General features: G+C 41.6%; 1 protein-coding gene across 2 annotated transcripts; it reads left to right on the forward strand.

The window, feature by feature from the left end:
• The first annotated feature begins 8,355 nt into the window (after positions 1-8,355).
• On the forward strand, positions 8,356-23,643 carry Mtp (microsomal triacylglycerol transfer protein). 2 transcript variants are annotated; one of them, XM_065225007.1, is made up of 6 exons: positions 8,356-8,708; positions 9,200-9,220; positions 20,530-20,699; positions 20,889-21,509; positions 21,573-23,023; positions 23,082-23,643. In XM_065225007.1, exons 1-6 carry the CDS (start codon positions 8,663-8,665, stop codon positions 23,392-23,394), a joined length of 2,622 nt encoding a protein of 873 aa, XP_065081079.1. In that variant the 5' UTR covers positions 8,356-8,662; the 3' UTR covers positions 23,395-23,643. The 2 variants fall into 2 exon arrangements, with proteins under 2 accessions (XP_065081079.1, XP_065081080.1); XM_065225008.1 differs by lacking the exon at positions 9,200-9,220.
• The last annotated feature ends 1,963 nt before the right edge of the window (positions 23,644-25,606 follow it).

Raw genomic sequence — 25,606 nt, forward strand, 5'->3', positions numbered from 1 at the left:
GATCTTACATTCAAAAAATACCACGTAAAGGTGATCTACCCACGTAACGGGACCCCTTAAGGTGATACTCATGGATGCAACCAGGTCACGTGATCGCACTGTATCGCTTGAGGAGCCATGTCGGAGTAAGGCGAGAACCATCGGTTGGAATGATTTCGCATCAACCCATATCACTACTGATGAAGAAGAGAACCGAGAACCAACGACACGATCAACACGGAAAATTCAGCCTGCTTCTAACACAGCTAGCAAACGGTCAACGGAGGGTGAAACTCCGCACGTATCTCGTTGAATAAATGTTCGATGTGAAATTGTTTAAACTAAGTATGTCTTGTAACTTCGTTTAAATAAAGTGTAGTCAATTGTAACTCATATGTAAATGTGAATTGTGTCCCCAAGAAGTTCCAAGAGCGATGTAATCCAGAATTCCAAGTGATTGCTCAGCCAGTGCCAGCGAAGTACACCCAACAGCAAACGGCTGGTTCGGCGATGCGACAAGGTCACCCAAGGACGACGAACTACATGATCGAAGGTATCCCAACCCAAGAAGGTTTTATGACAGGTGGGCAGGAGCTCACGGTCTCCCAGTGTTGGTGAGTTCTTTGCCGTTAATGTTCACGAAAAGTTCACTATTTTGCCATACACAAATTAAAAAAAAAATATGGGCGTATTTGGACAGTTTTTTACCTGTTTCATACGACCGGAAGGTGTATGCTGGTCACAAATGCCGTGCCAAACTGATTTCCTACCCAAATAAATCAATCTTTGATGTGAATTTGCTAATAAATACGAGGAGCATTTCTTATAGCAAAACTTGCCATAACAAAATGGGCATAGTTCATTTTAGTAAACAAACTAACACTACTTCCTTGTGTGTCACCTTTGTATTAAGCGCCTAGATCCCAATCATTTCATCTACAATCTACACGCTGAAAATGAAGACAACCTTAACAGATAGACCAACTACCTGCATGAATTAGAATTTTGACTTGCATGAATTAGAATTTTGACATAACATAACATAACTAAAGATCCTGAATTTATAAATTTTAGGCTCTTTAGACATAACAGCATTCCCTTGATCAAGGCAAACTCTGAGTATCGAAGTCAACATTTGCTTTTCTTTATTCGTGGCTGCATGTTCATTAATATTTGTCTTCATCTTGGCAGGGATGATTTTGAGTATCAAATGCAAAATGATTATTTTCATTTTACACAAATATAGCGCTGAATAGAAACACTGGAATAAGAGACCAGCGGAGACACTGTTATTTATTTTTTTTTTCTTTGGTTTGTTTTTTTCCGTCGATCTTGTTTTCCGTGCTGAGCACCAATGCTACCGACGTGCCAGGAAGGCAGCTCCCACACCTGGACCCTACCTATCGACCCATCAACTCATGAACCGGGGACCAACGGCTTTACTTCCCATCCGAAGGAAGGCGTGATCAGAGATGTTATGCCTCAGAACATCCCGGCGGCGCCGAGTGGGATTGAACCCAGGCCTGCTGGGGTGAGAGGTAATCACGCAAACAGTTAAACCCCCCGTAAGTCGATTTCGACTTTGAGTAAAGCCCAAACTCAATGCGTAATTTTCGAGATTAGTGGACTTCATTGATTGAATTTCCTCAACCAACGGCTCAGGATCACTACGCATAACCTCGTCGGCATTGCACACCTCCGTAAAATTCCACCGTTGGATTTCAAGTATCTGTACTTCGTTTCTGTCCTCAACAGGATCACTCGTTGCACTTTTGGACATCGAACCAGCAATTTGAACGACGTAAATGAACGATATTACTGCAACAACGAAAGAAGATTGTACTATTTTTTTTTCATTGGAGGCAAAATGTTTCAAAATCGTTGCTATAGGAAATCCTATTTCGACGATTTCTGCGCGTTTTGTTTCAAATTAAACAAGCATTATTTTCACGATTAGACAGACTACTATCGTAACTTTCTTCAGAATTAAGTCGCACTATATCAGTCATTTGCACAACGAACGGGTGACCAGGAACCGCTGACGGCTACTTGAGAACTTTACCTCCAATTTTTGAAAAATATAGATCATTGTGATCAAAATGGAGCTGAAATTTATATTAGTAATTAGACTCGTAATTAGAGCCAATCCCAGATACATAATTTAAAAAAAACTTACACTACACAGCCGTATTGTTTCCGCCACTTGAAAATCCATCGGCAAGTTGCAAAAGCTCAGCTATTCGCCTTTCAAATCCCGTTTCTTCGGGAACCGGAAAAATCTAGGATGGGAAAATCCCACTTTCTGCTGCTTCCTTTACGGAGTTCGAGCATAACTTATGGAAACACCTCATTTTCAAACAAAAAACTTCAAATTTTATGAATGGCAAGACGTAAACAAACTCGCTCGTCGGTGCATTGGCGAAGTCACTCGCAAGCAGTTACAAATGCCAGGATTGCTTTGATGTTTATCTTGTTGCCGAATTCATGTTTTTTTTCTCCGCTGGTCTCTTATTCCAGTGTTTCTAGCGCTGAAGATCGTGTCGTGTTGGGTAGAGTCGGTGTATAATGCGTCACGCCAAGAGAAAAACAGTTGAACTCGCATCACGGTTTTCGAAAGATTCCCTTTCTTTTCACTTGGCAACAGAGGACTGCTACATCAACTTCAAATGACTTTTAGCGAGCAAAAAAAAAAATGCGGCTGTTGTAAATCATTAAATCAGTGATTTTGTCCAATCATCTTAACAAAAAATAGTAGAAATTCTCATTACTGATCGTTACCAAACGTATCATATGAAAATTTAATGCTCACTGGGTGTATATGATCATTTCTTCGATCATATTTTATATATTATTGCAATACCTTTCGTGGACCTTTCATAGCATCGTAATGTTTGATTACTTTGCACGATAGGTAGCCGGTTTGACAGTTCAATAGGTAGACTTGGCTTCACTCTTGGCGTGACTCATTATACACCGACTCTAGTGTTGGGTTTTGCACACAGATCGATGGCAAATAATTGCCTCTTGCTAAATTGATGATAATATTGAGGTGTTAGGATCTGGAGTTGACAATATTCAAAATAATCATTTTGCCCAACTGAATTTGATTATTTTGCTTTTGAAGGCCGATTCTGATTTTGACAATTTTGGGTTGGATTATCAAGACTGGTTAATGTTAACACACGCGTATTCGTTGATGTACAATGAACTCAGTTGTTCATTTCGCTCGTATGTAACAGCGAAGATTTTCAAAACAAACGCAATTCATCTACACTGGGTTGAAGTGCTGTTCCTTGCTTGTGATAGTAAATGATAAAAACAGACACTGATCCCAACAGGTTCCTTAAGGATCACCCACATTAGATCCATTTGCGTTGCGTTGACGTAAATTTGACAGTAAGACAATAGATTTAGCTGTCACTTTGCCGCAACGCGTCCGATCCGGATCTAATGTGCGTGGGCCTTTAGAGTATTACGGTGATTAAGAAGGAGACCTTTTTAAAATATGGTTTTTATTTCCAAGAAAGTAATTACCACTTAAACTAAGCAAATACAATGTGGTCCAGTTTAAAACCAGAAGTAAGAAATCAGCTCTATCTCGGAATGGCAGTTTAATAAATGCTCACTAAAAGAGGGGGAAACTCCAATAGTTTAATGCGTAATTACCAATAAACCTGCTTGTGTATAGCAATAAACTATTGAAAATGAGCAGGATTCATATGTACAGCCATTCCATAGCAGAACGATATAATTACAAACGAAGTGATAGGGTAGAGAACTACTTCGGCCTAATCGCTCATTTTGGGCCTATCGAGCAGAAAACTTCAAATAAATCCATAATTTCAGAGTTAACAAGTCAATTATGCGTTTGGTACGATACGTTAGCTAATAAGCTACCGAATGAAGTCAATGAAAACGGGTGATATGAAGGTTTGCATCCATAATTCCCAAACACAAAAGAAGCGCTCTGACCGAATCAATGTTTATCTTCATCCGATTGGCCGAAGTGAATTCATTGGCATTTCAATAGCGTTTCAATGCGTTAGGCCGAGTTTAAAATCCGTAGGCCGAGTTTGGCGTCTAGAAGCAATGTTAGACTTTTGACAATATCTCAACGATTGGTTTTTCTTTATCAAATCTTACGGTACGTACGGAAAGGTAAATACATTTGGAAGCCATGAGTAATAATAACATTCCGTTTGGTGCTAAACTGCGCTAGATTAAGAAAGACTGATTGCGGGTAGTGCTTAATAGGCCGGAAATAGGGTAGTTAACCCTACTTACACTTCGTTTGTGATATAATGGTTCTCAGAATTTCGTAAAAATTGGTAGTTATGTTCCTTATCGCAAAATATTAGACCCGATTTTTTTTTTTTTTTGTCATTAGGGTGACCATTTCCATGTTGTACCAAAAAGTGGCGAACGGTAGTTAAGTACAAGATTCTTGTAAAAACTACGGAACAGATGTATAAATGTCATATTGTTAAAAACATCCTTTGCCACTATTTCTAGGTTGAATGTTCTTTGGTTCTCCTGTGTGAAAAGTAAGTGCGGTCCTAGACCATCGCTTCCAGTCATCTTGGACTTAAGGCGACCTAATGTTTCTCTCCACTTCAAAAATCCAATTCCATGTGGATTCCCTGCTGGACTTGAACCTGGAGAACTCTTCTTTTTTTGTCGCAAATATTTAAAAATAGACTATAAACTGTTTGCTTTGTTGTTATCATTTTATTTGATTAAAACACAATACTATATATGTGAATGGAACAAAACGTTCGGTAATTATTGCTGATTAAATTGTTATTTATTTAACCAGAAAGGAAAATAATGTACTGATATTTCGGTAAAAAATACTGAACGCTACAGTACTTGTTCGCTAACTGGGCGTTCTTTAACTAGGCTGCTTTTTAACTGGGCGTTCGTTAACTGGGCAGCACTGAGGTCCAAAACAGCAAAAAGTGGAACTATTTTCCTAGAGCCTGGCTTTTACATTTTAGCCGTATAGTGTCTTCGGAAAAAAATGTTTGCATGTTTTTTTTTTCATAATATAAAACTGTCAAAAATTAGTAATTTCTTACTATGCAAAAAATAAAAATATAATAACTAACTTTTTTGATGATATAGAGGAATAATGTCTTCAACAAAGTTGTGGACAATATGAAAACAAGCAACTTCACTGAAGACGTCAAAATTCTAAATCCTGTATTTTCAGAGATATGGAGCTTTTTCTATGGAAGTACCCTTAAATAGTTTTTCATGCTGAACTTTTTTAAATTTGATTTTTAAGTATGCAAAATTCTAGACAATTATTAAAACAATCAAAACACACGTTTTTGCTGAAGATCACGAATCATTATAATTATTCATTGTAAAGTTATAGCAAATTTGATATTTTTTTCCAATACTTCATAAGCTTTTAGGAGAGAATGGGGCAAGTGAGGCCTCAAAACCAACTTTTTTTTCTTAAAGGTTTGCTCAAGTTCTATAAAGTTGCTACATTCTCCCATATAAACAAAAAAATTAAAGCAAAATAAAGTTAGAATATGCTATAACTTGGCGAGGCATTAAGTGCTAATATAAATAAACTTGATTTTTTTTTTATTTCACACTGAAATCAGGACTTTAATGCGTTTTTATCGAAAGCGATAAGCTTTTCTAAACTCACGCAATTGAATGCAGTGAAAATAACAATAACAAGCTTTACACTGCTTCAATTCAATGCACATTAAATTTTTAACGTCGATCAAACAATTCATCGAAGTTCCCATCACTGTTTTTTGACGTTTGACAAGTCAGCCCAGTCAGCGAGTGGAATTCGCTAACTAAACTGCACTTCTAGCCCAGTTAGCGAACAAGTACTGTATTGTAAGCTTTACCAATCATTCAATATTTTTCACAGTCCAGGCCAGTAACTTATGACAGCTCAAGAGCTTTACCGAACAAATTGTTCAAGACAGCTTTACCGAACAAATTGTAGATAAAAAATAACCGAATCGATTACCGAATGTTCAGATTGTAGAAGAAAACTCGAATTGGCTGAGAAACACATCTGTTTCTCTGTCTGGCACAACAATCACAACACGTTTTTCTTTCGCAGCTTTTTTTTTTTTTTTTTTTTTTTTCTTTATTATAGAGATTTTTAGCCTGAGGCTAGTTCATCTCTTTTCTTTCGCAGCTGTTTTTTTTTGAAATGTTGAAAATGTGTGATTTTAACTTAGATGAACTGAGTACGTTTACTAAAGAAAGCTTTAATTATGCTGGGGATATTGGAGAAATGGTTGTATAGGACGGTATTATTCAATAATAGTTAATAATAATACTTTTTAGGCAAACATTTGGAAACTCACACATGTCGATGGAAAATACAACTGACCTTCATTTAATCAACAGGTACTCTACTCTAGAATGATTCTAGATGGTTTTACAGTGATACCACAGACAAACAGACATAACTCTCACAATCACATTCATCGCAAATAATGTTTTAGTTGGGAATGTGCTTGCATTTGTCATGGTGGCGCCACTGAAGCATTGAGCAAGCCATCAGTGATGCCAGTTCTTTTTCACGTCTAGATAGTAGATGTCAGCTCTTGAAAATGATAGGTGGTCATGGCATCCCACTGGAGACACATACCACATCTGACGAATAGAGAAAAAAAGTTGTTGAATATTACATCAAAAGTGCTGCACATTAGTCATTCCGTTCCTATTAAATAATTAAAATATTACGCTGTAAGATTGACACAGAATGCGAGAACAAATTATGCTGATGACTGTAATATTCTTTCAACTTTTACCCCTTTTACCAGTTATTGATGTTCAATACTTCTCCATGAATTTAATTGATTGATACATATACTAATTTTTTGCTGTACACACATAAAAGTGATGAGCGGTGGTAGAAAGGGCACTAATTAGTGATACATTACCTCGTTTAAAAACTTGTTTCGAGCAAAAGAAAAAGCACAATAAACAAACAAAACAAATCGCTAAAAAAAGTCTTAGCAACTGTGAATTTTTCCTACGGATCCATATTTCTGCAGAATTCAATCAATTCTATAGATCTACGGAAAATTTAGTAGAACCGACATCACTGACTTCCATCTGTTTTGTTTTTATTCAACACAGCTGACGCGTTGACAGAACGAGGGAAAGCAACTGGTGAAAAAATGGCATGAACGAGGGATGCTCTAGTTGCACATCAATGCTTGGGATTGTGGATGATAGATGGTGCTAGTGCGCATGCAAAATACGCTTGACGATATTTTTTGAAGAATTTTCTTCTAAGAGTTATGTCTGTTTGTCTGTGGTGATACTATAGTAGCAAATCATCTTTATTTGAACCAATTTATGAAATTTACCTTTGTTTACATATTTTGTACGCTGTAGCATTGACGGTGTCGTGAAATGAAATAAATGTTTCGTATGAAATTCAAAAGTCAAAAATGCACATAAGTCTCATCGGAATTAGTGCTGGGACTCGGATTATCCGGATATTTTTATTTTTCAATTTTATTAAATTTTGGCAATTAACAGATCTGCCATTCCACATCATTGGCACCTAAAAACAAACTTTTTGACAAATATTTAGAACAGTAAAAAAGAAAGCTGTTAAAGGGATAATAAATTTGTTATTTCACTATCCGGATATCCGGAGAGTTACTATCCGCCTGAAAACCATCTCAACGTTTTCTCAATTTATTTTATTTCAATATTGGGCATGATATTCTGTATACTGAATATCACCCTAATTAAAATGTTATGGGTAATTTGCTTAACGACTCATCCAAACAATTTGTGAAATAGTTCAATCGTTTGGGTTATCGTTCGTTTATGGTAATTTTTTATTAGGGAAATTCAACGATATTTCATATGTTTGAAAGTAATTTTATTGGAAAAACTAAAGTATCCAGATAGTTGAAGTCCCAGCTCGAATCGGAATGACGTTTTCCTACACAATTCGAAGGTTGTATTGGAAGGGTGTTTTGCACGTTTGATGAAAATTGTTCATTTTCATGAATTTCCTATGCAGTCTGTCAACATTATCATCATGATGCAGTAGTGACATCTGCGAAGAGCTTTTACGGCAATTTCCCAATACTGCAAAGCATATTGCATTAGTGTGGGTGGTGATTTAGCGTATCTTTTAATCTATTTAAATTTAACAATCTTTTGAGTGCATATTGTTTTCATATACCAATAAAATCCACTCATTGAAACACCGTTTCCATCCGCACACCAACCAGATACCACGCTGGAATTGGGAAGCCGGCAATCTCGTCTGTTGAAGAGCGCTATTCTACATCAGCCAACCGACAGGCCTTACATTGATCTCTTCTGCTTCTCTTTCGAAACTCAGTTCTCTTTTAGCACCCGTCGCGATCAGTTTACTAGTCCCCGCTTTCCGGTGTAGGATCGCATGTAGCTATATACGTTCAACTCTCCCATATCCCGTCTCTAGTCCCTTCCGTTCCGTTCTACTGCAGTATCCGTGCTGCTATCCCCAAAAGCTGCCAAGTGTTAACAGTGAAAACCCGGGACGGGAGCATATCAATTGTGTGGTGCATAGTTTTACAGTTGCTCCATAAATACCACCAAAGAGGCACAGTTCAATTCGAATATGCTGCATTGATTCGAGGGTGAAACTGGTTTGATTTGATTTAATTGGAGGAAGTGGTTGAAAATGAAGATACAGCTAGCGGTACTCGTCGTGGTGTCACTCTTTGTGGGTGAGTATGATTGTTATGAAACCTTCGTGAGGATCCACCTATAATGATGATGGTTCAATATTATCGGAATCACTCCAGTGTTGGCATCTTATTCGAGTCCACATGCGAGAGAACAAAACAATCTCGCGAGAGTCGATAACCTCTGACCTTGGCAGTGAAGTCGAGAGTGAATGACACTGGTGGATGAGTTTCTCCTCATCCAAGAAGCAGTCCAGAGTATCAAAATAGAATACGTGTTCCAGTGCGGTAGAAGAGCCGGGTTGAGTAATAATATTCACGAAAACAGGTCGACGTGTCTGCCAGTCTCTGTTTGCCCGCCTCATTCCGTCAAATTCTCAATGTTCCTAAGCAATGCATGAAATCGTTGAGTCAGCTGATTGAGCCATCGATCTCTTATCGCCGGTTGGTCCTCACTTGTGCTTACTGACAATATCTCCTATCAGTTTATTTGAGATGCTAATTTATTCATTTATGTACCCTTTCCATTGCAGGACAGTGCCACGTAGCTCCGGGTAAGAATCGTTACAATAATCACCACATACGATCCCTTCATTGCAGTAACACCTAGTACCTACGCTTGAATAAGTGGACCGAATCATTTTATAAGAAATATAGTACGAACAGTGTCCAGACAAGCGTGGAGAAAGTATTGGCAAAAAGATCCGCACCGAATCAGCCACTGCCAGTCCGTGGTTATTAGGGCTGTAGTAAATATAAACATAACGGTTCCTTTCTGAATGGGATGGGAAAATATGTACGTCACTCTCGCGGCACGGCGCTTTCAATGCGGTGTAGGTTCTTTTGTAAGGCCTCCCGAGCAGGAAAAAATAACTAATGAATACCTAATTCTGATCAGATACCAAAATTTGGTATTGACCAGCATGACATAGGAGGTAAAATACCCAAGAATAATACCAAAAAATTACGAGCAAATTGTAAATACCAAAAATTTATACTTGGATACCAAAAGAATACCTTGTTGGTATTGTTTAGGAATTGCATTATCAAAATTTGGTATTGAAATGGTATTGTGGGAACAATTTTTCGGTATTTTACCTCTTACGTCAGGATCATCCATACCAATTTAAGGTATCGAGATATTCGTTCCTGCTCGGGCTTCCATCCTCCGTGCTATCATCCACCGGTTATTTTTCTCTTCTTTCGACCGGCTGTATAGTTTGTAAGGAGAAGCAGCGTGGAATCAAAAAGAAATGAGATCTTTGTTTTGAATACTGTTTTGGTATCATAGAAGCTTTCAAAACTGGTTCAATTTTTTTTTCGTTTTTTGACGTAGAGTAACGTCTTTGTCGACTATACTGGGGTGCAAATCAAAAATATGTGTGGTGAAATAGTGTTAGGTTTTGAACGCTTGTAACTGTTTCATTTATAGATGAAATTAAAATCCAAATACGCCAATCGATAGGATATTACCTTACGTATCTGCTAAAATAAATACTTTTTCAATTTTCCATAAAAAACTTTTGAAAATTATCACTGTTTTCATGAAATAAACATTTTTCCCAAACCCAGTCGTCATAATGGAGTACCACTTGGTTGCACATCGTTCTGCTTGAACCTGAAAATATATAAAACAGCGCTGTTGTCGTGCTTCTTCACTGCACATTACCGCTTCGGACGGCTTGGCACGTTGTCCTGCAGTAAGCAGGAGCAAGTCGGCGGTTAAAGGTGGATCACCTTGACAACCAAGGGGTGGAAGGGACTTGGGTTCCGTTCAACTAAGATGCTGTTCATTAACTAACTACGCAGACAGCCTCCCCTAGAAGGACAATTTCAAAAATTATAAATAGATTAAAAATAGGGTCGTCTACTTTATTGAACAGCGAAAAGAGTCGTTACACATTTTTTTTAAAGGATTGTTTATGCGTTTTGCAAGTGGCTTAAGATCCATAAATTAGATTAATCGGCACAAATGTTCATAATTAGCCAGAATACAGTCATGGTTCTTACATATAAATCTTGGAGACAATCCGTAAAATTGGTCAATCCACGAAACTGATCCTAGAACTCCGCGGTTTTTTGGAAAACATTAGGAACTGTGTTCATGACATAAACACGGACTCGGATGGCCATGGGACCGTGCTCAGGAAGATCCGAAATATCTGTGAAATTGGTCAATCCATGAAACTAATCCTAGAGCTCCGCAGTTTATTTAAAAAAAATTATTAGGAACTGTGTTATAAGAATGAATTTAAGGTCGTGACATAATCATGAACCTGTATGGCCATTGGACCGTCATTCGGAAGATCCGGAACATCCGTAAAAGTGTTTCATACATGAAACTGTGAAAAAATTGATGATTTTTTTGTTTTCGAAAAACTTCACAGTTCGAAGTGTTCTAGAATCAGTATCATCGATGCACCACTTTTACGGATCTTCCGGAAGATGGTTTCATGGTAATCCGGGTTCATGTTTTTGTTACGACCCAAATTATTTCTTATATCACAGTTCCACGTGTTTTCGAAAAAACCGTGGAACTCATGGATCAGTTTCATTGGTTGACCATTTTTAAGGATGTTCCGGACCTACCAGAGGACGGCTCCATGGCCATCCGGGTACAGGTTTATGTCATGACCTCAATTTTTTTTTATTATTACAGCACAGTTTAAAATGCTTTCGAAAAAAAAAAACGTAGACCTCTAGGATCAGTTTCGTGGATTGACCACTTTTAAGGATGTTCCGGATCTTTCGGAGGACGGTCTCATAGCTATCAGGGTCCATGTTTGTCTTCTTCTTTCTTTCTTCGCATTTCAAGCTTATTGAATATCGCATATTAGCTTACTGCGTGCTCTCAACTTAGTGTTCTAGCACTTCCACAGTAATTAATTGAGCGCTTCCGATGCCTGTGCCATTTTTGCATTAGTATAATTGTGTGGCAAGTCCAATCATACTCTATGCCCAGGGAAGTCGAGAAATTTTCCAACCCGAAAAATTCCTAGACCGGAGCGGGAATCGAACCCAGCCACCTTCAGCATGATCTTGCTTTGTAGCTGTGCCTTTACCGACCGAGCTAAGGGAGGCCCTATGTTTGTCACGACCCCAAATTCATTCTATCACCATAGCTCCTAGTGTTTTTCTAAAACTGCCGAGCTCTAAAATCAAGTGCAAGGATTACCAATGTCTGCAGATACTTTACCGGTTGTAAAGTTCTGCCTGATGGTTTTGTTGCAGCAGGGTGAATCAGCTTCATTGAAGACCTTTGGAAAACAAAACAACCAGATGGCCATCTGTAATCACGTGACAAGGGACTGGCAAATCCACGAACCCTCGTCCAGTCAATAAATCCCTTTGATTCCCTTAGGCTGCACGTACATGTTTACGCCATGACCCCAAATTCTTTCTTATATCACAGTTCCTAATGTTTTAGAAAAAACCACGGAGTTCTAGGATCAGTTTCATGGATTGACTATTTTTAAGGATGTTCCAGATCTTCCCGAGGACGGTCCCATGGCCATCTAGGTCCATGTTTATGTCATGAACCCAACTTCTTTCTTATATCACTGTTCCTAATGTTTTCGAAAAACCACGGAGTTCTAGGATCAGGGGTTTATGGATAGACCGCTTTTACGGATGTTCCGGATCTTTCGAGAACCGTTTCATTATATCCAGGTTTTTGTTATATAGGAACCATGACTGTATTCTGGCTAATTATGAACATTTGAGCCCATTAATCTAAACTATGGATCTTAAACCACTTGCAAAACCCATAAACACACCTTAAAAAACGTGTAACGATTCTTTACGCGTTTAAAAAAATTAGACAACCCTGTTTTTAACGTTTCTGCAATGAAAATAATCTACAGAGCCTAGGAATTCTAGAGGTAGGGGAAAAGTTGGCTTCGGCAATACCTTAACCTATTATCGTCACGGGGGTAAACAATGTCCTTGAGAGCTCAATTTTAGCATGTAGATACATTGTGTTTCAGAGCAGCTATTGGCCAAATTTGAGTGCTCAAGGACTCTGTTTACCCCCTGACGATAATAGGTTAAGGTATTGCCGAAGCCAACATTTCCCCTACCACAATTTTTGAAATTCACCAAGAAATGGCTAAGTTATGTCATTGCAAACTTGCTGTTACACGTTTTTGGGAGGCAAATTAAAAAGTTATCGTGTTTGAATAAATTTCAATAAGTTTTTACTCTATTATTTTAATTCTTTTTGATTGAATTTTAATATTTGTTGAATGAATTTTAATCATTTTTGATTATATAGAGTAAACGCTCCTATAGTTGCGGTACGTTAGAAGCATTAGGTTTGTGAGTGGTCACGTTACAGTGTCGAGTAATTTTTAGAATATCGTGTAGAGTACTCGTTAATATGTTGAAAAATCATGGCAAGTAATGTTCGTATATGTGTGCAGTTTTTCTCCGTCAGTAAATCTCCCTGGTAGGCCAGAGTAGAGTAGCCTACCGTATTACGCAGCCATCCACCCACCGTAGTCTACAGAACCCACCACCAGATGGAGTAAAAGCAGCATTTAGGCGGCCATGAGAGGTGACGACAAAAAAGGCCATTATGAACGGCATAACGGACACGATGACTGGCAATGGAAAACGAATGGCCTGGGTCACTGACCAATAGTCAAAGGACAGTGACCCGAAGAACGTATTTCTAGGCTACATACACCGATCAGGTCTATCATCAAAGAACCATCAAGATAAACGGTCGATAGTCTCTGGTGAAATATTCAAACCAGACAAAGCCTAAAAAATACCAAACATTACTGTGCAGACAGAAGATAGTTGAAGATAGTAAGAGGAAAGTGAAAGAGAGTGAGAGGAAAAAACTGTTGAACCGCCTTGTTCCCACAGGGCATATAGTGCGATGTCACAGAGTTGGTAACCCTATTCTATCTCTTTGTTTTTGCTATCGATCAGTTACAAATAAAACGCAATTCAGTTAAGTACAATAAAATCGCGAGTCATATTTTATTACCCCGAATTCCACACTTGAATCACGCGGATTACACTGCCCAAACCTCCGACAGGTTATGGGCCCAGTTTTTTCGTGCGGACATTCGGGAAGTTCCGAGTTTTACGCACGAGGATTTTTTTTTTCTCGAGGTGGAAGAAGATGGCGGACGCTGCGAAGTTTTCGTTCCCGAGACTTTCCAACACGAATTGGAACGTTTGGAAATACCGGATGGAGATGCTGCTTACTCGTGAGGAGTTGTGGCATGTCATTGACGAGGCCAAGCCCGAGCCCGTCACTGCGCAGTGGACGAAGGAGGATAAAAAGGCCAAAGCTACCATCGGTCTCACCATCGAAAACAATCAGCTAGGGTTGCTCAAAAATGCAAAGAGTGCGCGTGCGATGTGGAATGCGTTGAAAACGCACCACGAAAAGGCTACTGTGCAGAATTTGCACGAAGGAGGCGATATGGAATCGCACCTGCTGGACGTCGAGGAGCTTTTTGATCGGTTGCAGGCGGCTGGTTTGGAGCTCGAGCAGGAGATGAAAGTGGCCATGGTTTTGAGAAGCCTTCCGGAAACGTACAATGGCCTGGTGACTGCGCTCGAGAGTCGCCCCGACGAGGATATTACGATGGAGCTGGTGAAGTCAAAACTTCGAGACGAATACCAGAAGCGGATGGATCGTAGTCGCAGCTCCGATGACAGCAAAAAAAAAAAGGTTTGCTTCCATTGTAATAAGCCCGGCCATTATCGCAAGAACTGCCGGAAGTATCTGGCTTCACTGAAAGGCGAGCCGGATAACCAGAAGCAGCAAGCATCAGGAAGCAGCAGGAGTTCCAATGGACCAAAGGCGAAGCAAGCACAGGATTCCGGTGCACCCCTACTATTCTGGGCGAGTGCAGGTCGAACCACCGATGCCGAGGAGGTGAAGTGCTGTTTTGCAAACGGTTTGAAGAGCTACTGGTTCGTCGATAGCGGCGCGTCGCATCATATGACAGGCGACAGGAGATTTTTCTCGGAGCTGGTGGAAGACGTGCATGTCGATGTTACTCTTGCGAACGGGAAGAAGACAGTTGCTGCAGGCGTCGGCAACGGGATGCTGCTGTGCGTGAACGGCAATGGAAAGGATCAAGAGGTGAAGGTACAAGATGTCCTGTTCATTCCAGAGCTGGAAGGTAGCCTGTTGTCAGTAAGTAAGCTAGTAGCTAAGAATATTTCTGTTGTGTTCCATTCACATGGATGTCGAATCCGAAATACCACCGACCTGTGCGACGGGATGTATTTGTTGAGATGTTCTGCGAGGTCTATGGTTGCTGCTACTGCTCGGCATACCGATTTCTGCCAGCATACGTGGCATCGTCGTTTTGGCCACAGGGACTACGACGTGGTGGACCTGATCAACAAAAAGAAGCTCGGCACCCAGATGAAGGTGGTTGATTGCGGGATAAAGCTGGTGTGCGAGTGTTGCCTTGAAGGCAAGCTGCACCTACAGTCGTTCCCGAAGGTAGCGCAGAGGCGTGCAACGGAAATACTCGAGCTAGTGCATTCGGACGTGTGCGGTCCGTTCAAGCACATCACCCCAGGAGGAAACAAATACTTCCTCACATTAATCGACGACTATAGTCGATATGCTACGGTCTATCTTCTGGCAAATAAGTCTGATGTGCCTGGGAAGATCAAGGCATTTGTGAATATGGTTAAGACCCAATTCGACTGGAAACCGAAGGTGATAAGGTCAGATAACGGTGGCAAGTTCGTAAACAACGAGCTCCGAAGTTTTTTCGCTGAGGAAGGCATTAAAGCTGAGTACACTACCCCATACTCCCCTCAGCAGAATGGGGTAGCCGAACGAAGAAATCGTTACCTCCAAGAAATGGCATTGTGTATGCTTATCGCTGCCAACCATCTGAAGGAATTCTGGGGTGAGGCAGTGTCGACAGCGACGTTTCTCCAGAATCGGCTGCCATCCCGTTCCGTCGACCGGACGCCGTTCGAACGCTGGTTCGGACGTAAGCCAGTGATGCGGGATCTGAAAGTTCTCGGATGCGAGGCCTATGTCCACATCCCAAGCGAGAAGAGGGGAAAGCTGGAGAGCAAGGCCAAGAAGATGATTTTCATTGGCTACTGTAGCCAAGCCAAGGCGTATCGGTTCCTCGATTTGGAGACTCGACGGTTGACTATTAGCAGAGACGCTCACTTTCTGGAACTGTGAGCGGAGATCCATTCAGAAGGAGATTGCGGCTCAAAGGAAGTTGAAGTCGAGTTCGGCCGAACCGAAGAGGATTTGATTCCGGACGTGGTCCCGGATGAGGATGAAGAAGATAACGAAGACGGTGATGAATCTTTCTATTCCGGATCAGATGAGCAAAGCGATTCAGCGGGAGATACGGACGGTGAAGCCACAGGAGGAGAAGCTAGTGGCCTGCGCCGATCGCAACGAAGCACGCGGGGTGTTCTTCCGCAGCGGCTGAACGACTATGCAGTAGGTAAGGTTAGCCTAGCTACCTACTGCAGTGAAGAACCGACGACATACGAGCAAGTGATGGCTTCCGTTGACAAGAAGAAATGGCTGACAACGATGAAGGAGGAGATGCGTTCCCTGGAAGAAAGTGATACCTGGGCGTTGGTGAAACTTCCTGCGGGGCGCGAACCCGTTGGTAGTCGATGGGTGTTTAAGAAGAAGGAGGATTCGGATGGTCAAGTTGTGCGCTTCAAGGTCAGGGTTGTAGCGCAAGGCTATTCTCAGCGATTCGGGCGTGACTTCGAGGAAGTGTTCGCGCCGGTTGCGATGCAACAAACATTCCGGGTACTACTGGCTATGGCGAGCAGCAAGAAGATGGAGGTGAGGCATATTGACGTTAAGTGTGCTTACCTCTACGGCCAGTTGAAGGAGGAGATTTTCATGACTCAGCCACCCGGTTTCAAAGTTCCCGCAAAGAAGGATTGGGTCTGCAAGCTAAACCGAAGCATCTATGGCCTGAAGCAGGCCGCTCGGGTTTGGAACCATACTATAAAGGATTTCCTCATTAGCATTGGGTTCCAACAGTCTGCCTCGGATGCCTGCTTGTTCATCAAGGATCTGAGGAACGGAGAGCGAATGTAACTGCTCTTATACGTGGACGACATGATCGTCGTTTGTCGTCTGCAGGAGGAGATCCGCAAGGTTGAGGAGCAGTTACGGAAGAAGTTCAACATCTCTTCCTTGGGAGTAATCCGTCATTTTCTTGGGATCAGTGTGAAACGAGGAGCGGATGGAGTTTACTCAATCAACCAAGCATCATTCATCCGGAAGATTGCCAAGGTCTACGATTTGGAGGAGGCGAAACGGTCGACTATTCCGATGGATACTGGCTACTACAAGAGCAGATTGGAGTCGAAGAGCTTGGCGAACAACGTCGAGTATCATCGTTTGATCGGATTGCTGCTGTATATTGCCACCAATACCAGGCCTGATATAGCAGCATCAGTGTCAATATTGAGCCGGAAGATCAACAACCCCTTGCAAGCGGATTGGAATGAACTCAAGCGGATTGTAAGGTACTTGTGCGGAACGGTGGACTACAGATTGTACTTCGATGCTGGCAACCTGAAGCTGGAGGGTTTCTGCGACGCCGATTGGGCAAGTGACACTGCTGATTGGAAGTCGAACAGCGGATTCGTGTTTCTTCTTGGCGGTGCAGCTGTGAGCTGGGGAAGTCGCAAGCAATCATGCGTGTCTACTTCAACGATGGAAGCCGAATATGTGGCGTTAACAGAGGCTGGACAAGAAGCTGTGTGGCTACGTAGGCTGTTGAAGGAGCTCAACGAGGAACAACAAAGTCCAACCATCGTTTGGGAAGACAACAAAAGCTGTTTGGATTTCGCTACTCTGGAGAAGCAGAACCGTCGTTCCAAGCACATAGATACTAACTATCACTTCACCAGAGAACTTTCATCATCAGGGGAGATTATCCTGAAGTATCGCGAAACGGATAACATGGTCGCGGACATAATGACAAAACCGTTGGGAGCTGTCAAGGTTCGGAAGTTTTCCGAAATGCTGGGCTTCCGGAGTGAAGCAGCCAGCCAACCCTGAACATCGAGGAGGAGTGTTGAACCGCCTTGTTCCCACAGGGCATATAGTGCGATGTCACAGAGTTGGTAACCCTATTCTATCTCTTTGTTTTTGCTATCGATCAGTTACAAATAAAACGCAATTCAGTTAAGTACAATAAAATCGCGAGTCATATTTTATTACCCCGAATTCCACACTTGAATCACGCGGATTCCACTGCCCAAAACTAAATTTTAGACAGAACCGCTGAGGTATACCTGGTAGATGTACCGGTAGGCTACGCCAGTCCCCAGCCAAGTAAGGACAATTCTGGCACGAACTGCCGAAGCCGAGTCCGTCAACACACTCGGTGGCCCAGCCAGCATAAGAAGTTGAATAGCGCGCGAAGGAGATTTCCAACGCCACCGAAGGAGAGAAGGAAGAAAATGGAACGTGGTGCCGAGCAAAGCCGTCGTCGAGGAAACGTGGTGGTGGATCTGCAAGGGGCCCCGAAGAAGAAGGGAAAGACAACAGAAACAGGTCAGATAGAAATTAAGAAAGTGGGAGTGTTACATACGTAGGGAGGAATAAAAGTGTTAGTAGAATCCGACAATAAAAAGTGATAATTTGGAATATTGAAGTGCTGTAGGAGTTTTTGCTGTAACCAGTGCGATCATTCCTTGCCACGTGAAACCTATAGTTGCTATATTCATAGTCTGGCGAATAGAATTTCGATCTATCAAAAAGCGGAACCATTTCAATATATTGTAGACCAACAATTGAAAAGGTGCTATCAACTTTTATAAACAAAACGTTGTTTATTCTTTCTCCGCCAATTGAAGGTAAATTACCAGCCTCATCGGATAGGGGAGACTTTCCACAACCTAAAGATGGCGTTAGTTTGTGTAGCTGATCCTTTAGTCACGAGAAAACGCTTTCCGAAATTTTGTTCGCAATAGCTGATGTGCTCTTTTCTGTTATTGGTCGTGATTTGCTCGATTGGTTCCGCTATTTGACAGCTCAATTGGTTCCCGAGATTCTATCCGCCAGACTATGAATATAGCGACTATAGTGAAACCTAGTTCGGTAAGCGTGCTGACCCTGAGACCATTGTAGTCAGGGATTCTCAGGATCGCTCCCAACTGAGGTAGCTAGCACTTACAGGTTCATGACGTTGTTCGTTGACAAACTTCCAAAACTGATTGGGACGTGAGTTAAGCTTTCTTTGCAATCCACGTCGATACTGAAGATACCGTTTCGCAACTTGTTTGTATTCGTGATTGATGCTGACATAGTGACGTTGAAGGGATAGTTTGTGGTGCTTGGTGAATTTCCTAAGAGCGGCTCTCTTTTTTCGCTCATATGTCATGGTGGATGGGTCGTATGATGATGAATCCTTTTCGGAACATGTCTGTCAATAACATATGCCAAGACATTGAATATAGTTTGAGCGGCGGACTCAATGTCAACTAAACTGGAGAGTTACTCGGCGTTACTACAGTAGCGGCGGGTGATGCTAATCCAGTCTCACCAGAGGAGTGGGCGCCTTGCATAAGAAAGGAGCTATGTCCTGGGCGGTTACAAAACAAAGATCTAAACTGCGGTTGTTCTGGTTAATAACATGATTGATTTGAGAAAGAGTGGCTGAGCTGTAAGTGTCCAGAAGGAGCGAAGCGGTGGAATGGATGACAGAGTAATCCATATCAGGATAGAGGAAGCCGTTGCGATACTTTTTCCATGAAATCCCCGGGAGATTGGAGTCACTGTTGACACCACTGGGCTTCAGCTGTACTCGCGACCGGCCTGCCGTGAAGTGAGATGTGAGAAGCGAGATGTATGTGTCACCGGTCTACAGCGGTAGGACCGTCGTTGATTGTTTACATCGATTCGTGGAGAAGTAGAACGGAGGATACAAACAAAACCAAACCCAAGAGATAGTGGAGGAGCTCAGTTTTGTTTAATAAAGTTGTAAAATCACAAATAAATTAAAGTTTAAATCAGTTTTCTGTGGAGGTGGTATTTTCTTAGTTTAGTGCTAAATATTCCGTAAGTAAACAAAATGAAATGTACTATACTTACTAGATGTGACATCAACTATTTCAATATTAGGGTTGACTTTCTAAATCGGATGAGTACCTGCCAGAAGCTGAAGATACTATCAGAATAGTTCCGTAAACAAGTTGAATTAATTGATTGATTGTGAGTACCTATAAATAATAAGATTAGAAGCAAAACAATTAGAAACTAAACTTACCTATTTAGGACTAGTGTTGGAACTGAAAACAGCAGCATAACCAGTGTCGTAGCACGAGGGATTAGAGGGGACTATTTCTTGTAAGTAATTTAGTAATTAATTCAAGGTGAAATAGTTCTTTATTAAAATATATATTACAGTTGAGCTGCTTGAAAAGTTGCTGCAAAAATTTAGTCATATTCTATAATTGATCCGAACAGTCACCAAACACAACTAGCAGGCCAATGAAAATGCGGAGTCTGGAAACTACCAAGCACTTAATGAAGAAGGCGGATCATAGAGGATACGATTTTTGATATACGGTGCTCCATTGTCCCTCAAAATTAAAGCTTTGGAATAGAACGATGATATCCATGGGTATGAAAGGAACCAAGGTCATCCATTGGATACAGTTCCGGTTTATTGGATAGCACAATTATTCATCCGATTCAAAGCGTCAACTATTCACGTTCAACCTCTTTTTATTTCTCGATAGGTTTCCATCAGCTCACTCGATCTGCTGGTAATGCACAGTTCAACGAAGACTAATGGCTTTTTAGCATGAAATGTCCATGTTACACATCACTAACTGATATCACTTACATAATCTATTTCCTTTGTAGCATTTGGTGACGCATTCCAGCTGGGCACGGAACAATCGTACAATTACCTGAACGAAGTTCGGGTGGGCGACGCCAAAAACGCAACTCACACCGTCGGGTACCTCGTCAAGGCCAAAGTCCACGTGGCCACCGTTTGGGGCGATGACGAGCACAAACTGCTGCGGCTCAAGGTAATTATATTCACAGTAATGTGGTGTTTACATCTGTGCGGATTTGCTAGCGCTAGTGTACTAGTCAATTAGCAGGAATTTCAGTTGCTCCTGAAATCTCATGCTGATAGCCGCTGGTGCCCTGTTTACATTATGCTGGTGAGCTTTTTTGCATACAATGATTTGAAATTCCCTATTTGTGCATTGTAGATCTCGAGTCCCAGTCTATACACTACACCAGGTGAGGTGAAACAAAGGACAACACTGGCCAGCATCGATTCGACCCCATTCTACGTCTACTGGAACCTTGGATCTGTAAAGAAGATCTACTTTGAAAAGCAAGAAGATGCCTCGTTGGAAAACTTCAAGAAAGGAGTTGCCACCTTATTCCAGTATCAGCTTCTCGATGGACAGTACGTCGAGGAAGATCCATCCGGAACGTGCGAGGTGCAGTACACATCGCATTCGTCAACCCGCTATCACAAAGTGAAGAATAACTGCAAGTTTGCGGGTGATCGCCACGAACGGACCGAATATCCAATGCGTAGTTTGATCAAGACAGCTCGCAGTGTTGATTTCACCGTCAGTACGGAAGGAACACTGGTGAAGGTGGACGCTCTGGATTACGTAAAATATCTTGTCAATGCATACGATGCCCTTGGAGCGTTTCTTGAGTCTACGACTAAGCTGGAACTAGAAAAAGGATCCAGTAAAGTGAGTGTCGTTGAGGCCAAGACAGTCGATGAGGTTGTCAAGTCCTTGGCGGTGACAGAACAGGGCTTATTATCGGCAGAATTTCAATCTAAATGTGATGGAGATGGCTGTGATAATGTAAGTGATTAATTTCTTTCACATCAAGAATAACATTTCAAATGGAAAACTAATTTCTTCCAGCTGGTCAAGTTGGTTAAAAACCTCAAAAAGAGTCTCACGAATGTACGCATCGGAAAGCAGGATGCGTCTGCTGCGCTAGTCGCTCTGGTGAAACAAGGTCGCCAGACATCAACGGAAGATTTCCACCGTATTCTCAAGGCAAAGACTATGGATGAGCAACAGGGGCAACTGCTCGATCTGCTGGGTGCCATTCAAACCGTTCAATCGCATAAAGCTGCCAAGACCTTGCTGAAGTACGAATCGGATGAAGAATTGTTGCTTGCTGAACGGTATCTGCAAGCGCTTGCTGTGGGCAGTCGACCCAAGAAGGCCATTATCGAAGATCTGCTAGAGATGGCCGAGAAGAAGCCAAACAATAATAAGTTCTATGACACTTTGCTGCAAACACTTGGATCGTTAGCACACCGCTATGCCAAACTTCCTGGAAATTCGTACGACACTGAGCTGGTCGAAAAGGTCAAGAACTTTTTGCTCTCGCAGCTAGACTGGTGCAAGAAAGACAGATGTAAGGAGAAGTTCATCCGGGGGTTGCACAATCTAAAGTCACCGAAAACACTGGATATTCTAATCAAGCTTGCCAAGGAAGGTAGCGCCAAGATCAGCGTAGCAGCTATGAAAGCCTTGCGTTCATTTTCCGTATTCCTGTGGAACGATGAATTCAGAGCAGTCTTCGAGGACATCTTCATGCAAGTATCCAAGAAATACGACTCAAGTGCCCGAGCGTTGGCTCTCGATATCCTTCTGGACCTGAAGCCGGACTTTGAAGAATTGATGCATCTAGTGCAGGTTTTGAAGTCCAACGACAAAGCATACGAAGTGAAGCAATATCTTCTTCAGAAGGTACGAATGCTGGCTGATCGCTGTCCGGACTTTGCTGCCTTGCTGGAGAAAGTAATACGACGTGATCCCCAATTGAATAACTACCACATTCTTGGTGCTAGAGGACTATCGGTGGCTTTAATGAGAACTTATTCCAAAGTCCCTTCGTTCAACGCATCTCTGGAGTCTCTTCAGGAGATGAATGGAGGTGTCCTGAAGCGAGGTATCGTGGATCTAGCCTTGGAAGTCGGCGAGGAGAAGTTCAGCATGTTCACCCTTGGATTGTTCGCCGGAGGACTTTCTTCGTTTGTTAGTAGTGGTGACGAGGAGGTTGAGGATGACACTGATTCGACCGCTGGCATGGAACTGTCAGTACAGGGATCCGTTCTACGACCCCTTGTTTTCTTCGACGGCAAAGGTGAGCTCATGGGACATGTCTGGAGTGGAACGGCTTCCGAATCGACTCCGGCCTATCAGGCAACCACGTTGCTTCAGGACAATGAAGAACGGTTCCCTCTGCAGAACGGTGCTATCGTCAAACTTAGTACCCTTGGTGCCATCTCAATCGATTTGAACGGGCAGGTGACGATGAGCATTTGGGGACGAAATGCACAATCCAAGGTGGAGCAGAAGTGAGTCTTTAGAGGATTATCTTTTAATGTTTAAAAAATAACATCACAATCTTTACAGCACCGGTATAACCGTAACCGGAAGCCTTTCACTGGATACCTCGTTCGTTTCACTAAACGTCCACTTCAACGTTGGTCAGGAACCGCAGCTGCATCTGTCATCGGATTTGGACTTTTCCACGGATAATACGCTCTGTATGCAGCTGAGACAGACGGACAGCGTTTTCAGTCGGAATGTGGTGGAGTCGGTTGCCGTTCCTGGAACCAAATACCGGAAGGTGCACACCAGCAAGATGACGTACAAACTACCTGGTCATACGCATGCACTGAACCAGAAGAATAACGACATGTGCAATCTGATTGCGAAAAGCTGATCCCGGTTCGGAACGAAGGCGAAGACGAATAAGATGAAAAGCGATTGGTCCATACGACAGACCAAGGCAACCATTTTGCTCCCAAAAATTACCGTTTAGGATGAATTTGAAGTGCAGTTAATTGATTTACTGAATTTGATTTACCAATCGAAGAGAGTGACTGATCGGGTGCGATTGTTGTACAGTAGAGTGGGAGTGTTAAAAGTAAGTTGAAGATAAAAATAAAAACAAAGATTTCCTACTGAGAAAGTGGTACGATTTCAATAATATCCAATATCCGTCAAGCTACGAAACCGATAAACCGTGGAAGGAATAGGTATGGTTGGAAATGCTCTAGTTACACACTTAAGTAACAGATTTGCAATGTATTCAGCACCGTACTCAGCAGTGGACGAAGGTTACGTTTGCCACTAAAAAAATCCTGAGGGGCGGAAAACCTGCTCCAATGTTCTTTGATTTGTTTCATCAACTTCTTACCAGGATTATTTTATTTAAGTTATCTCATTTTGACGAAGGTCTCCGAACTTTCATGACCTTTTCCAACTAACTTTAAATGATCTTTATTTCTTGTGTCTGTGTGGTTTACATGTATGAATTTTCAAGTGACACAGATGCGTCTTTTCAACTTTAGTACATTTGAGATTTTAATTATTATTTACAGTTCCTAGTCTTATCAGGTCTGTTTTAAAGCATCCCTATTAAACGGGTACCATACACTAACAATATCATAGATAGTATGAGCATACCACATAAAGTTGGGATGATATCCCGAATTGGTGGTTAGGCGCTTCTTATAGTTATTTTTTATGCGGGTGACCACCTTGGTGGGATTGGTTTGATTTGAATTGGATAATGGAGACTACTTATAAATGCTATTTAGAACTACAACTACAACTAACCTACAACTACTATATATGGCTGCATTTCTGCACAAACCTAGCTTCTCTACGATTTTTTCTAAACATCTGAGTGAAACAAAAATCCCAAACCTTCCAGTAAAATCCCTAATCAAAGCCTGAAGTTCAAAATTCTCTGAACTTCTACGTTCAGTTCGCTGAGGACCTACAGTTTTGGCTGAACTTCTACGAAGTCCTTGAACTTAAAATTCCCATAACTTCTATGAAGTTTTACCAAAAATCAATACGAAACTATCGATTATAAATTGGTTCACTACTTGACTAGCCTATTCTCGATGAACATTTCAAATGGTCCTATCTGCTTTGAGCGATTCTCTTCATCGACTTTCTCTTTTCATAACCACTGCTATGCAAACAGATTTCGCGCTAATTCTACCACATAGGGGAAATGTCTCTAATGTTGGCCTATGGATCTAAGATTGAACCCATCGCTTCTTCTTCTTCTTCTTCTTCGCTTTTTAAGCTTATTGCATATGGCATATTAGCTTATTGCGTGCTCTCAACTTAGTGTTCTAGATGCACTTCCACAGTTATTAATTGAGAGCTTTCGATGCCTGTACCATTTTTGCATTGGTATAATTGTGTGGCAAGTCCAATCATACTTCTATGCCCAGGGAAGTCGAGAAATTTTCCAACCCGAAAAATTCCTAGACCGGACCGGGAATTGAACCATCCACCTCCAGCATGGTCTTGCTTTGTAGCTGGGCCTTTACCGACTGAGCTAAGGGAGACCCCATCGCTAAAAAATCTGCTATTTATCAATTTTATCTAGATGAACGCGTTATTGGGACGTTACTAATCGATATTTTTGGTTGCTATTGAAAATTTAGTCGATTGCTGAATTTATGTATGGGCCCAAATTAGGGACACTTAGGTCGACATTACCTGCATTTCCCCTAGTTTGATAAAGGAGGTTCTTATCTAGCGTCCAAAACGTCAAATACAACAGGGAGAGGTATTGCAGCTGAGTTATTGACGAAACAGAAAGTCGATGAAGAGAATCGATAAATGCAGATAGGACCTTTTGAAATGTTTATCTAGTATTGGTCCCAAGCAAATCGATTAACGTACCCCATTCTAGTCGAAATTCTAGTACTACACTGTTTGTTTGGATTCAATATGAAAGTTCGACAGATTAAATGAGAGGTTCGTGGATTTTTCTGTTTCGAGGGGTGCATCGATTAGCTTGGGACCGAAGATAGTACCAGAGCTGAGCCAAAAAGTTTAGCTCGTTTCTTCGGACCTTCTGGTCTTAGAGTTACCTCTATGCTTTTACAATTCATTTTATTGTTTTT

This window comes from Ochlerotatus camptorhynchus, unplaced genomic scaffold, assembly GCF_037179485.1.
Source record: "Ochlerotatus camptorhynchus isolate MF236.1 unplaced genomic scaffold, CSIRO-AGI_Acam_v1.1 ptg000220l, whole genome shotgun sequence".
Lineage (NCBI taxonomy): Eukaryota > Metazoa > Arthropoda > Insecta > Diptera > Culicidae > Ochlerotatus > Ochlerotatus camptorhynchus.